We start from the raw sequence: 13,899 nt of genomic DNA, 5'->3' as shown, positions 1-13,899 counted from the left end.
AGCCTGAGCAATAGAGCAAGACTCTGTCTCAAAATAAATAAGTTAATTAAATAAAATAAAACTCCAGTACTGATCAGTAGTGGGATTCCGCCTGCAAATAGCTGCTGCACTCCAGCCTGGGCAAAATAGTGAGACCTCAAGAATATAAAAGTAAAAATAATAAAACTTTAAAATTTGTTAGATGTAAACTTTGTTCACCTACTCAACTGTCTTCAATTGCCCTTCTTTCCCAAGGCACTGCCTGTATCCCAGAGCACCCCGGCACTGCTGCCCTTGCAGAGATCAGTGGCCTGCATGCCCCACTTGTTGAACCTCTCTGTGCTAAGTCACCCTCCATTTCTAGGTTAGCTGAAATGCCACACTGGAGCACAGACTCTGGCTTCCTGAAGGGCTGGATGAAGCAATATGGAAGCGTGAACTCCCTGTGGGGTGAAACTTGACTCTGAGGAAAGGAGAGATAGGAAGGAGCCAGGCAGACACACTCCCTCTTCTTTCCATTTACTCCACTGAGTAAGATTTCTTCTTGCATCCCTTTTGGGAAAACCCCCCTTGCTGAGGAAGAACACGTACAGAGTGACCTACCATGTCTCCTAAAGCGGTGCCAGGGCTCTCGGGGATCACTGTGCAGAGCTTCCCAACTCTCCTCACATCATTTCTTTCTTTTTCCTGTCTAGCCACTTGGGAGTTGAAAATAAGGATAATTGGCCATAATTGATGTAATGTAAAATACCAAAAAGGGTACTCATAGCAGATCAGGACATGAACTGCTCAGATCCCCCTTCAAGAAAGTATTTGCTACTGAACTGCAAGGAGTGAGGCTGCATCCAGGGGATGATGAAACTTGCTACCAGCGTACTCCTAGAAGCCTGAAAAAAGCAATGACCCTCACAGAGACTGTATTAAAATGCTTCCCATGGTATAGGGAAGAGAAAGGGAGTAAAAGGCTCAGGAAGAGGGAATGCTGGAATGGATAAATTACACGGGGCCAAAATAGGAGTATGTTCTCCAGGAAAGCTCAAAGGACACACATTTACCAAGAGCATTAGTAATGTGACGATGGCAGGGGCCCCAGCATGGTGATGAAGTTCAGTGTGGCTCTCCTCCACAGGCCAGGGTTAATGGTCAGTGAAGCAGTCACATAATTTGGTTCATGAATAGCAATGGCGATGAAAAGACCTGAACAACACAGGCCAGGTGGTAGCACTTCACCACCAAAAGCCAGAGGGTCACAATGTCCACAGTTATGGTTAATAGAAAACAACATCCCTAGGGGCAAAATAGCTGGGCAGCCAACAGGCACTGCTTAATGTACATGATCAAATTAGAGCAAGAGTAGATGAGCAGGAGGTTAAGGGTAGTTACCCAAAAGGATCTCTCTTGCCCAGTTTCTGCACCTAAATCAGTTTTCAGATCTAGTGCCCATTGCTTTAAGAGATGGCCAGATCCCAGTACCAAGAACTCTGCAATACATAGTGATTTCTCCAGTTCTTCTGTGGAAGACGTGAGTGACTGTTCACTGGAGTGAGGGATTTACTCCAACATTCCAAGAACTTCTGGAGACAGGGTCCAAGTTGACACAGATACCCAATGACTGGAAACATCATCATGGGCTGTGTTAGAGTGGGGGCCTACGGGGCCAGTAAATGAAGCCCTGGCCCAAGAATAAGTCCAGTGGTCTATGAAATCACCTGGTGAATATTTCCCTGGTCCCCAAATATCTCATTGGGATTGACACTGTGGCACTGTAACCCACAGGCTGTACCTGTTGGTGGGGGCTATGATAATGGGGAAGGTCCGGTAGAAGCCTCCCAAACTGCCTCCCTCCCACCAAGATAGTGAATCAAAACCAGTATAATCGTAATCCTGGAGAGAGATGGCAGAAATTAGGGCCACTCTTAAAGACACAGGCATGCTGGTCCCTATCCTACGTCTGTTTAATTTGCTGGTCTGGTCCTTGCAAAAACCAGACAGATCCTGGAGACTAATGTTCAACCAAGAAATAGACCTGATCACAGCTGCTTGGCCAGATGTGGTGTCTTTGCTAAAACAGATAATACAGTCTCTGGTACACAGTATGCAGCCATTGATTTGGCAAATGTGTTCTCTTCTATCTCAGTTAGGAAAGAAGATCAGCAACAATGTGCTCCAGGGCCATGTTAACTCTTTGACCATCTGTCATAATATAGCCTGAAGACATTGGGACCATCTGGACAAATTGCAGAATATCATGTTGATTCATTCATTACATTGATGACATCATGCTGATCAGGCCAGGATAAGTAAGAGAATACTATCATGCTGGAAATGCTGGTAAGGCACATGCACTCTAGAGCGAGATAAACCGTAAAAAAATTAGGTACTTGCTACCTCAGTAAAGTTTCTGCACATCCTGTGGTCAGGACATTCCCTTAAGAGTAAAGAACAGGCCTGTGTGTTGTTGCCACTGCCATCGTTGTCATGGTGGTTGCGCTGTGCTATGTGGTTTTTAGAGCCAGCTATGTCCCCTCCCTGCCACCACCCTGAAGTGGATGTTCAAGGAGAACCACTCGCTAGAAAACAGATGTGTGCAGTTCCCGAAGATCAGAGTAAAATATCCTGACCGGGTTCCGGTGATTGTGGAAAAAAAGGTCTCAGGCTCTCAGATTGTTGACATTGACAAATGGAAGAACTTGGTTCCATCTGACAGCCATTCAGTTCCATCTGTGGCTCAGTTCATGTGGATCATCACAAAAAGGATCCACCTTCCTTCTGAAAAGGCATCTTCTGTTTGTGGATAAAACAGTCCAGCCTGGTGGGGCATGGTGGCTCATGCCTGTAATCCCAGCACTTTGGGAGGCCGAGGCAGCTGGATAACCTGAGGTCGGGAGTTTGAGATCAGCCTGATCAATATGGAAACACTGGGTCTCTACTAAAAATACAAAAAATTGGCCGGGCATGGTGGCACATGCCTGTAACCCCAGCTACTCGGGAGGCTGAGGCAGGAGAATCGCTTGAACCTGGGAGGCGGAGGTTGCAGTGAGCCGAGATCGTGCCATTGCACTCCAGCCTGGGCAACAAGAGCGAAACTCCATCTTAACAAACAAACAAAAACCAAAAAACAGTCCAGCCTAACTATAAGAGAGCTTTACTAGGAGGAAAAAGATACAGATGGAATCTTGTATGTGGCCTCCAGTGGGGAGAATACTTTTGGTTTCTGAGGACCATTGCTGGGCTAGGTGCACCCTTACTGCTTGTGTATCTTATAAATGTCCTAGCACCATGGTAAGTCAAGGCAGGAGGGCGACTTGAACTCAGGGGTTCAGAACCAGCCTGGGCAACAAAAGGAGACACCTGTTGCTACAAAAAAAAAATGAGTTGAGCGTGGTGGTGCATAACTACGGTCCATAGCTACTCAGGATGTTGAGGTGGGAGGACTGCTTGAGCACAGGAGGTAGATGCTGCAGTAAGCCGAGATTGCACCACTGCATTACAGCCTGGGTGACAGAGCAAGATCCTGTCTTAAACAAACAAACAAACAAAAATTAAAAAGAAAAGAGAAAAAGGAGCACCGGTTGTGGCTGCGAGATCAACTGTGGCTATGGAGGCTGTAGTTTGCCCCGATAACCTCCCTCTTTTGTTTTCCCGCGGGAACAGAGGCCTACCAGAGCCCTAGAGGAGATGCTTCCCACGTGTTTTTATGAAGTGGATCCACGTGGCACACAAGGTAAACTGTGGCAGTTGTGAAGATGCGTCAATTAGATCCCCCTTCTAGAAAGGAGCCACCCCTCAGCTGCAAGGAGTGTGGTAAGTGGACAGTCCACCTGTTAGTCTTCAGCATCAGGTTCAGGTTTTTATCCTGTGCTTTTCTCAGGGTGGTCCCCAACCAATGACTGAGCAAGGCCTGGCTATATCTACCCAATGAGGAACTTCTTTTTTTTTTTTTTTTTCGAGATGGAGTTTCGCTCTTGTTGCCCAGGCTGGAGTGCAATGGTGTGATCTTGGCTCACTGCAACCTCCTCCTCCTGGGTTCAAGTGATTCTCCTGCCTCAGCTTCTCAAGTAGCCGGGATTACAGGCATGCGCCACCACGCCTGGCTAATTTTGTATTTTTAGTAGAGACAGGTTTTCTCCATGTTGGTCGGGCTAGTCTTGAACTCCTGACCTCAGGTGATCCACTCGCCTTGGCCTCCCAAAGTGCTGGGATTACAGGTATGAGCCACCGTGCCCGGCCACGAGGAACTGCTTTAATGGAAATTTTTGCCTCGGAACTCCCTGTTGGATCAGCCTGCCCGATTATGCCTCTGCCCCTTCCCCTTCTCTTTCACAGGGGTCGCCTCCATACTTTTTTTTTTTTCTTTTTGAGAGAGAGTCTCACTCTGACGCCCAGGCTGGAGTGCAGTGGCATGATCTCGACTCATGGCAACCTCCACCTCTCGGGTTCAAGCAATTCTCGTGCCTCAGCCTCCTAAGTAGCTGGGACTACAGGCTTGTGCCACCACGCTCGGCTAATTTTTATATTTTTAGTAGAGACGGGGTTTCACCATATTGGCCAGGCTGGTCTCGAACTCCTGACCTCAAGTGACTGCCCACCTTAGCCTCCCAAAGTGCTGGGATTGCAGGCGTGAGCCACCGCACCCGGCACCCCATAAATTTTTTGCGTTCCTAACTTCTCAGTGTCTGCTTCTGGGAGAATCTAACTGAGACACCAGTGGATTTGCAAATGGACCCCAGAACTGAAGTTGCTCCCTGCTCCCAACCCTGGAAGGTGTAACCTAACTAATCTGAACTGCTGTCTTCTCCTATATAAAGATGCTTATTCCTTTCATACCTACATTTCATGGTTATTATGAGGTAAGAAAACGCTATATAATTTGAAAATCACTATGTAAACTATTATAGTTTTTATGAAAAGTACTAAAGAGTTAAAGCATTTCCTGAATTACCTAAAGATGCACAATAGTTCTAAAAACTTCTAACAGATAATAGTTTTAAGCCCTTTGAAGGCTGGTATGGTGTATGTGGGGTTTTTCTGTAGCTTTGCTTATTCCCAGGGAGTAACTTATACACTGAGAGATCTTGCTTGGCAATCAGATACAGACCTAAACAAAGAATTGTAGAGTACTATAGTAACCTATCACAGGAATTTTGGTTTGTTTCTTTTCATTTCTAGGATAACAGTTACTAAGATAGCACAAACAAGAAACACTGAAACATCTCGTTTGACAAAACACAGTGGCCAGTGTATTGAGAGGAAATACTTAACACCTGTGTAACTGTGAAACCAATTTTCTCTATCACTATTCTGATAAGATAAAATTTTATATCCATGAATAAATATAATTTCATGTTATTTTACTCTTAACACCACTTAATGAAATATTATAATTTTAATATACATGCACATAAAATGTTTCTTATAATATTCCTTATTTACATTTATTTATTTTTGAGACGAAGTCTTGCTATTGCCCAGGCTGGAGTGAAGTGGCGCAATCTTAGTTCACTGCCACCTCTGCCTCCCAGGTTCAAGTGATTCTCCTGCCTCAGCCTCCTGATTACAGCCTGGGATTACAGGTGCCTGCCACCACGCTTGGCTAATTTTTGTATTTTTAGCACAGATGGGACTTCACCATGTTGGCCAGGCTGGTCTCGAATTGCTGACCTTTAGCGATCCACCCACCTCGGCCTCCCGAAGTGCTGGGATTACAGACATGAGCCACCGCGCCTGGCCTATTTATTTTGAGACAGAGTCCCACTCTGTTGCCCAGGCTGGACTGCAGTGGTGCGATCATGGCTTACTGCAGCCTTGACCTCCTGAGCTCAAGCAGTTCTCCCACCTCAGCCTCCCAAGTAGCTGGGACCACAGGTGCATACCACCATGGCCAGCTATTTATTTTATTTTATTTTTTATTTTTATTTTTTTTGAGACGGAGTTTTGCTCTTGTTGCCCAGGCTGGAGTGTAATCGCGCAATCTCTGCTCACTGCAACCTCCGCCTCCCGGGTTCAAGAGATTCTCCTGCCTCAGTCTCCCGAGTAGCTGGGATTACAGGCATGTACCACCACACCTTGCTAATTTTGTATTTTTAGTAGAGACGGGGTTTCTCCATGTTGGTCAGGCTGGTCTCAAACTCCCGACCTCAGGTGATTCGCCTGCCTCAGCCTCCCAAAGTGCTGGGATTACAGGCTGGAGCCACCGCGCCCAGCCTATTTTATTTTTTTCTAGAGACAGGGTCTCACCCTATTGCCCAGGCTGCTCTTAAACTCTTGGGCTCAAGCAATTCTTCCAAAGCATTTCGATTACAGGCATGAGTCACTGTGTCCAGCCATCCAGCCAACATATTATTATTTTTTATTTATTTATTTTTTATTTTTTTCAGATGGAGTTTCGCTCTTGTTGCCCAGGTGCTGGAGTGCAATGGCGCGATCTCAGCTCACTGCAACCTCTGCCTCCCGGCTTCAAACGATTCTCCTGCCTCAGCCTCCCGAGTATAGCTGGGATTACAGGCACCTGCCACAACGCCCAGATAATTTTTGTATTTTTGGTAGAGACAAGGTTCCACCATGTTAGCCAGGCTAGTCTCGAACTTCTGACTTTGCGATCCGCCCACCTTAGCCTCCCAAAGTGCTGGGATTACAGGGGTGAGCCACCACACCCAGACTATTTTTTTAAATAATAATTTTTTTTCTTTTTCTTGTCCCCTACTCTGAAGAGAACTTGTAAACAAATTCTTTTAATACTCATTCTCTGTATTCACAATTATACATAATGGGATCATGTCAGCAATGTTTTATCAGAAAAACTAGCTTTTTGCAGTTGCTTTTTAGCAAAAAAGAAAAGTTTTCTATAATGTGCTATTGTTTGCTTAGCTGGTAATTCAAACCTTTTTTCTTTTTTGAGGTGGAGTCTCACTCTGTCGCCCAGGCTGGAGTGCAGTGGCATGATCTCAGATCACTGCAACCTTCGCCTCCCGGGTTCAACCAATTCTCCTGCCTCAGCCTCCCAAGTAGCTGGGATTACAGGCACGTGCCACCACACCCGACTAATTTTGTATTTTTTGTAGAGACGGGGTTTCACTGTGTTGTCCAGGCTGGTCTTGAACTCCTGACCTCAAGTGATCCGCCCACCTCAGCCTCCCAAAGTGCTGGGATTACAGGCATCAGCCACCATGCCCAGCCCCATAATTAAGATTTGAAATGGGTTTTCTCTCCTTTTTGCCTTTCAAAACGTGTCTCTGACTTGCATTTGAGATTTGACACAAACTCACAGTTATAAACTTTGAAAATTTGTGTTTCAAATAACGAACCGTACAAAATGTTAACAACCAGCTGGGCTCAGTGGCTCACGCCTGTAATTCCAGCACTTTGGGAGGCCAAGGTGGTCAGATCACCTGAGGCCAGGAGTTCGAGACCAGCTTGGCCAACATGAAGAAACCCTGTCTCTAATAAAAACACAAAAATTAGTCGGGCTTGGTGGTGTGTGCCTGTAATCCCAGCTACTTGGGAGGCTGAGGCAGGAGAATCGCTTGAACCCGGGAGGCAGAGGCTGCAGTGAGCTGACATCGTGCCACTGCGCTCCAGCCTGGGCCACAGAGTAAGACTCTGTCTCAAAAAAAAAAAAAAAAAAATTTTTTTTTGGCTGTTTATTCAAATATCAGGACAATATTGAACCAAGTGTTGAAGCTTAGAGTTTAAGATGGACAATATTGAACTAAGTTTGAAGCTTAGCTAGTTCAGTACTGTTCTGTCATCTGAATAAACAGCTGTTTTTACTGAACCTAACAATACAAGGCTAATCCAAACGGTTTTGTATATACTTTAGAAATGTGAATAAATGTAAAAGAACTAATTTCCATTGTGCTTTACTGTGGTGCACAACATCTGTGACTTGAATACTAATCGGAAAAAGAATGCCAATAATTATTGTAAAGTCTAATAATTTTAAGAATGTGTTTCATCATAGTTTAGTAAGAATAGCAGAGATTGATATGACTGTTTTTGTATATGCATTCTGGGAACTCCCATAATTGAATACAACTTCAAAAGGGCTAAAGCCCAGTGACCTCAAAACGAGGTTCACAGAACGGTACATAATGATGAAACCTGAAGCAATAAAACACCAATGAACTGAAATGTAAATATTCATGCTCTTAGGACATGGTATTTTCATTGTTCATTTTGTTTTGGACTGTTACTGGGCTTTCCTCAGACACCTTCCTTTCATATCTTAAACTCTGTCTTTCTAGAAAAGCTTCTGGAATTTTTTTTGTTTTGTTTTTTGTTTTGGTCTCAAGGGCATTAGAGGAGAACCTAACAGGCTGGGGGTGAGCCCCACAGAGTTCAGCACACCGTTCCCCGCGGCGACACGCTACTTCTGAACGCAGGAGCGACTCTCCGTCCGGGCTCCCTCCGGGAGAATGGAAGCAAATGTACATTCGAGGGGCTCAATACCTGGAATTCGAAACGTCTCAGTTCCTCCGCCTTAGTTCCTCTTTTCCCGGGTTCGGAGGCCACCTGTTCAGCAGGGCACACCTGCCACTCTCATCGCCCTCGGAGCCGGCAACCCGCCGACAGCGGGCTCCAGCCCGGGGGAACGGGAGGCTGCGCGGAAGGAAGAAGAGTCGGGAGCGCGGCCGCTCGCGGGCTGGCTCAGGGGACGCCGAGAGGAGGCGCCGGCGCGCGCGGGCGGGGTGCGCGCGCCGCCGCCGCCGCCGCCGCCGCCGCGTCACCGGCGTGCGGCACGTGCCCGTGTTTACGTCCCTCGTGGAGCCGCCGACGTCAGCAGTCGAATGGCAACATTGTGGCGATGCTGAGGCGCAGAGTTTAGGCGACTGGTTCATCAGTCTGGCCGGCTCCGGGCTTTCTGCTGCAGCAGCAGGGGCGGGGGCGGGGATCTTGACCTGGGCGAGCGACCGGGACGCAAACAGCGCCAGCCTGACCCCGCAGGACCCGCGCCTCACCTCCGGAGCGCCGCAGTCGCAGCTCCACGGCCTCGCGCGGGGGCGCTGCGGCAGCGCGGGGCTTGTAAACAGATCTGGCCGCAGGTGACCATGTGAACTACCTGCTCCCGGGACGCTTATTGTCCTTCTCTCGATCCGCGCCACAAAGGAGCTCGGCGGTCAGGGCGCAGAGGGACGGGCGAACGAGCGGGGAGAGCCGGCCGGCGCACTAAGATGGCTGAAGGCTCCCGGCAAGGGTGAGCGGGGGGCGCGGCGCAGCCAGCGGGGAGTCCTCGGGCGGGCCGGGCCGGCGGCCCTTCCCCGCGGCGAGAAGCCGGGGCCACCATGTCGTTCGCGCTGGAGGAGACGCTCGAGTCGGACTGGGTGGCTGTGCGGCCCCATGTGTTCGACGAGCGCGAGAAGCACAAATTCGTCTTTATTGTGGCCTGGAACGAGATTGAGGGCAAGTTTGCCATAACCTGCCACAACCGGACGGCCCAAAGGCAGAGGAGCAGCTCCCGGGAGCAAGCGGGGGCGCGAGGGGGCGCCGAGGCCGGCGGAGCTGCGTCCGACGGGAGCCGCGGGCCCTGCAGCCCGGCGGGCAGGGGCCGGCCCGAGGCCACTGCCTCTGCAACTCTGGTTAGGAGCCCCGGGCCCCGGCGGAGCTCGGCCTGGGCGGAGGCCGGCTCTCCTCGGAGCACTCGCAGCCTTCTGGGGGACCCGCGGCTGCGGAGTCCTGGCAGCAAAGGGGCGGAGAGTCGTCTTAGGAGCCCAGTGCGGGCCAAACCCATCCCGGGTCAGAAAGCATCTGAAGCCGACGATGCGGCGAGGGCAGCTGCTGCAGCAGCGCGGCCGGCGCCCAGAGAGGCCCCGGTGTCCTCTGTACGGATAGTGAGCGCCTCTGGGACGGTCTCCGAGGAGATAGAGGTGCTGGAAATGGTGAAGGAGGACGAGGCGCCTCTGGCGCTCTCGGACGCGGAGCAGCCGCCGCCAGCCGCCGAGCTGGAGTCTCCGGCCGAAGAGTGCAGCTGGGCCGGACTGTTCTCTTTCCAGGACCTGCGCGCTGTGCACCAGCAGCTGTGCTCGGTGAACTCGCAGTTGGAGCCGTGTCTGCCGGTGTTCCCCGAGGAACCTTCGGGTATGTGGACTGTGCTGTTTGGGGGCGCCCCCGAGATGACCGAGCAGGAAATCGACACTCTGTGTTACCAGCTCCAGGTCTACCTGGGCCACGGCCTGGACACCTGCGGCTGGAAGATCCTCTCCCAGGTGCTCTTCACCGAGACCGATGATCCCGAGGAGTATTACGAAAGCCTCAGCGAGCTGCGGCAGAAGGGCTACGAAGAAGTACTTCAGCGGGCCAGGAAGCGCATCCAGGAGGTGAGTGAGTGAGCTCCTATTCTGGGCTCTACTGGTCGCTTTTGGTTTACTGGCCAAACCAAAGGCTGGAGCCTCGGTCTCGGGTGTGCGCAGGTAGGACGGTTGCTTTTCTGGACAAGCGGAAACCAAGAGGGGTTCCTGATCTACCTTGCCCTTCATCCCTCTCGGTGGCTACTTAATTGACTCTCTGAAGGACCTTCGTCTTTATTTCCTCCCTCATTTATCAAAAGTAGTAAGTGCGCTCTGTGTACTACTCAGTACTGGTAATGCGCAATTAAAGCCTCTCAGAAAATGTTCTGTAAACATAGGCTACATAAGCATTTTTCTACCCCTAAAGCTCTTCCAGCAATAACTGCCCAGATATCAACTCTTCTTTGTCTGTGTCACCTTTATTTAAAATAGTTTGTCTTACGGAGCAAAGTTGATCTGTTTTGATTCTTCTTTGTGCAGTGTGGCAACCTACGCAAATTTTAAATTCATTTTTAAACGAGTGACCTGTCTAAGTGAAAAAGCACCTAGTGACTATCGGATGCAAATTTATTTTTAAAGGTTTTTTAGAAGTGTTTTGTTTCTTTTTTTTTTTTTTTTTTTTTTTAGACTACCTCAGGTCTTTACAGATGGCTCAGGTTTCATTCCTGTTTTAGGGAGAAGTAAAGATTCTAGGCTGGAATGTTCGTTGTGTTTTTGTACTTACTGTAGAAGTACAAAAGCTTTTTCAAACTAATCCTTAAAATAACAAAAAAAAAAAAAAGGAAAAAAAGGGTCTGAATGGGTATACATATGGGGTTCTAGAATGTGTAGGAAATGTGTAATTCATGCCTGCTCACTAGCTTCTGCTGAAGGAACTTTACTAAAAAAGTCTTTTAAGATAGTTAGTTTTCTCTAATGGATACTACTACACGTAGTTTCTCAAAGCAAGTTACTGTTTTTACTGTTAATGCAATTAAGATTGGTGGAGAAATGCACCCCCGCCCCCCGCGCCTTTTTTTTTTTTTTTTTTTGGAAACAGTTTTGCTCCGTCTCCCAGGCTGGAGTGCAGTGGCACCATCTTGGCTCACTGCAGCCTCTGCCTCCCGGGTTCAAGCGATTCTCCTGCCTCAGACTCCTGAGTAGCTGGGAGTACAGGTGCGCGCCACCACGCCCGGCTAACACGTTAGCCCAGTTACTTTTTGTATTTTTAGTAGAGACGGGGTTTCACCCTGTTGGCCAGGATGGTCTCGATTTCCTGACCTCGTGATCCGCCCGCCTCGGCCTCCCAAAGTGCTGGGATTACAGGCGTGAGCCACTGTGCCCGGCCTGAAATGCCCCTTTTAATGGTGTTTATATTCTTAAGATTGTGTTGTTATCTGCTTATGTATATATAATAGTTGAACCTTGTTGTTAGGCTAGGGAGCTAGATCCTCATGTTTTTTTCGTAGAATATTAGATATTTTTCTTTGTTAGACTTGAGTATTTAAGGAATGTTTGTTTCTCACTTATACCATAGTACTCTTACAACTTCCCGAATCCAGATTTTCACTCCTTCCTGTTGGTTTACTGTATGCTAAATGTCACCCCTTATAACATGATCCTACAGTTCCAGGGATCTGTTTTTATTTCCCTTTTTTATCATCTCACTTCGGGAGTCTGTTCTACCTTAAATTATTTTGAAGGAAGTGACAAATCTTAAGTGACCACATATATTCTCAGAAGTGTTTGGTTAATATTGGCCCGTATTTCTCTTAAACTGCAAGAACCGTTAGTGCTTCTTTCTCTTATTAGATTTACAGATATATTTTTTAAACTACATATTCTTAAAAATTCCTTAATGAGTGGGTCTGTCTGATTTTTAACTTTTTGGATACTCAGAAAAAGCGACTGTCAGGCCGGTCGTGGTGGTTCATGCCTGTAATCCCAGCACTTTGGGAGGCCGAGGCGGGCGGATCACAAGGTCAGGAGATCGAGACCATCCTGGCTAACACAGTGAAACCTCGTCTCTACTAAAAATACAAAAGAAAAAATTAGCCAGGCGTGGTGGCGGGCGCCTGTAGTCCTAGCTACTGGGGAGGCTGAGGCAGGAGAATGGCGTGAACCCAGGAGGCGTAGCTTGCAGTGAGCTGAGATCATGCCAGTGCACTTGCCTGGGCGACAGAGCGAGACTCCGTCTCAAAAAAAAAAAAAAGAGAAAAAGCGACTATCTCCGGTTTTTTAATTCAAATGAGTCAAAAGCTCTCAAAAAATATAATTTTCTAGAACTCTTTGAAAAGGGGATTACATTTTTGAAAAGATGTGTTCCTAATTAAGGTTCTCTTGACCATAATGATTTATTTTCTTTAACAGAAAATTATACTTTTTTTTTGTTTTTTTTTTTCGAGACGGAGTCTCGCTCTGTCGCCCAGGCTGAAGCGATCTTGGCTCACTGCAACCTCTGCCTCCCGGATTCCAGTGATTCTCCTCCCTCAGCCTCCTGAGTAGCTGGGATTATAGGCGTGTGCCACCTTGCCCGGCTAATTTTTGTATTTTTAGTAGAGATGAGGTTTTACCATGTTGGCCAAGCTGGTCTCAAACTCCTGACCTGGTGATCCGCCTGCCTCAGCCTCCCAAAGTGCTGGAATTACAGGCATGAGCCACCGCACCCAGCCTTCCCCCCGCCCCCTCCAAACAGAGTTTTGCACTGTTGCCCAGGCTGGACTGTACTGGTGCAATCTCAGCTCACTGTAACTTCCACTTCCCGGGTTCAAGCAATTCTCCTTGCTCAGCCTCCCAAGTAGCTGTGATTACAGCCGCCCACCACCACGCCTGGCTAATTTTTGTATTTTTGTAGAGACAGGGTTTCCCAATGTTGGCCAGGCTGGTCTTGAACTCCTGACCTCAGGTGATCTGCCTGCCTCGGCCTACCAAAGTGCTAGGATTACAGTTGTGAACCACTGCACCCGGCAACTTCAATATTTGAAAAATAGCTATCAAGGACAACGAATAGTTTCAGTAATAATGCCTATCTTGACTTCTACTGGAAGGTTGTGTCTTTAGATTATATTGGGGGAGGGAGGGAAGTGTGGTGTGATTGATTGGTGATGTCTGCCATGGGCATGATAATGAAAGTGTATAGGATGCTAGCCATGTATTTGTTTTCAGCTAATTAAATTTAACTTTGCTTTCTTAATAGTTTGCAGTAACATTTTTAAGGTAACATTTTTATAGAAGTTGTGTCATGTTTGTGTTATTCTGTTGACTTAGTTTGTGGAATTGGCTATAACTTTTCAAGCTAGGTTTACCTGATAAATCAAATACATTCTTGAGGATATGTTACTTTTGAGGATATGTTACTTAGAATACTTAGTGCTTTGGTCACTTAGAATACTTAGTCCTTTGGTCACTTAGAATACTTAGTCCTTTTCCTTCTTTCATTTCTATGAATCTATTTTTTGATCTTTTTTCCTACAGTATTCCTTTCCCTGTCCATTTAAAAGTTTCAACTTAAAATCACCTGTTTTTGTTCAAAATGGTTAGTAAATTGTTGAAAGGTTTGTGTTTGTTTTTAATAGAACAGACTGTACAACTAGATTGTAAGCTTTTCGAGGCCCTTCGCTTTGACAATACCTTGGAACTCTCTTCTTTGCCACCCCTA

The 13,899-nt window shown here is 47.5% G+C and overlaps 1 protein-coding gene and 1 pseudogene across 3 annotated transcripts in view; both read left to right on the top strand.

The window, feature by feature from the left end:
• Positions 1-1,873: 1,873 nt before the first annotated feature.
• On the top strand, positions 1,874-3,276 carry LOC116470555 (gamma-aminobutyric acid receptor-associated protein-like 2; annotated as a pseudogene).
• A 5,483-nt stretch (positions 3,277-8,759) lies between these two features.
• JMY (junction mediating and regulatory protein, p53 cofactor) overlaps positions 8,760-13,899 on the top strand; it is a 96,192-nt gene continuing 91,052 nt past the window's right edge. For 2 of the 3 annotated variants that reach the window (XM_032156979.2, XM_032156976.2), the window contains exon 1: positions 8,762-10,292. In XM_032156979.2, the coding sequence (XP_032012870.1) occupies positions 9,261-10,292 (1,032 nt within the window). In that variant the 5' untranslated portion in view covers positions 8,762-9,260. Of the gene's footprint in view, positions 10,293-13,899 lie in introns of all 3 variants that reach the window. The other variant, XM_058440770.1, reaches the window with a different exon arrangement.

The sequence above is a fragment of the Hylobates moloch genome, unplaced genomic scaffold (assembly GCF_009828535.3).
Source record: "Hylobates moloch isolate HMO894 unplaced genomic scaffold, HMol_V3 SCAFFOLD_6, whole genome shotgun sequence".
NCBI lineage: Eukaryota > Metazoa > Chordata > Mammalia > Primates > Hylobatidae > Hylobates > Hylobates moloch.
Note: the sequence above shows the minus strand (reverse complement) of the source record. Positions and strands in the feature narration are given on the sequence as shown.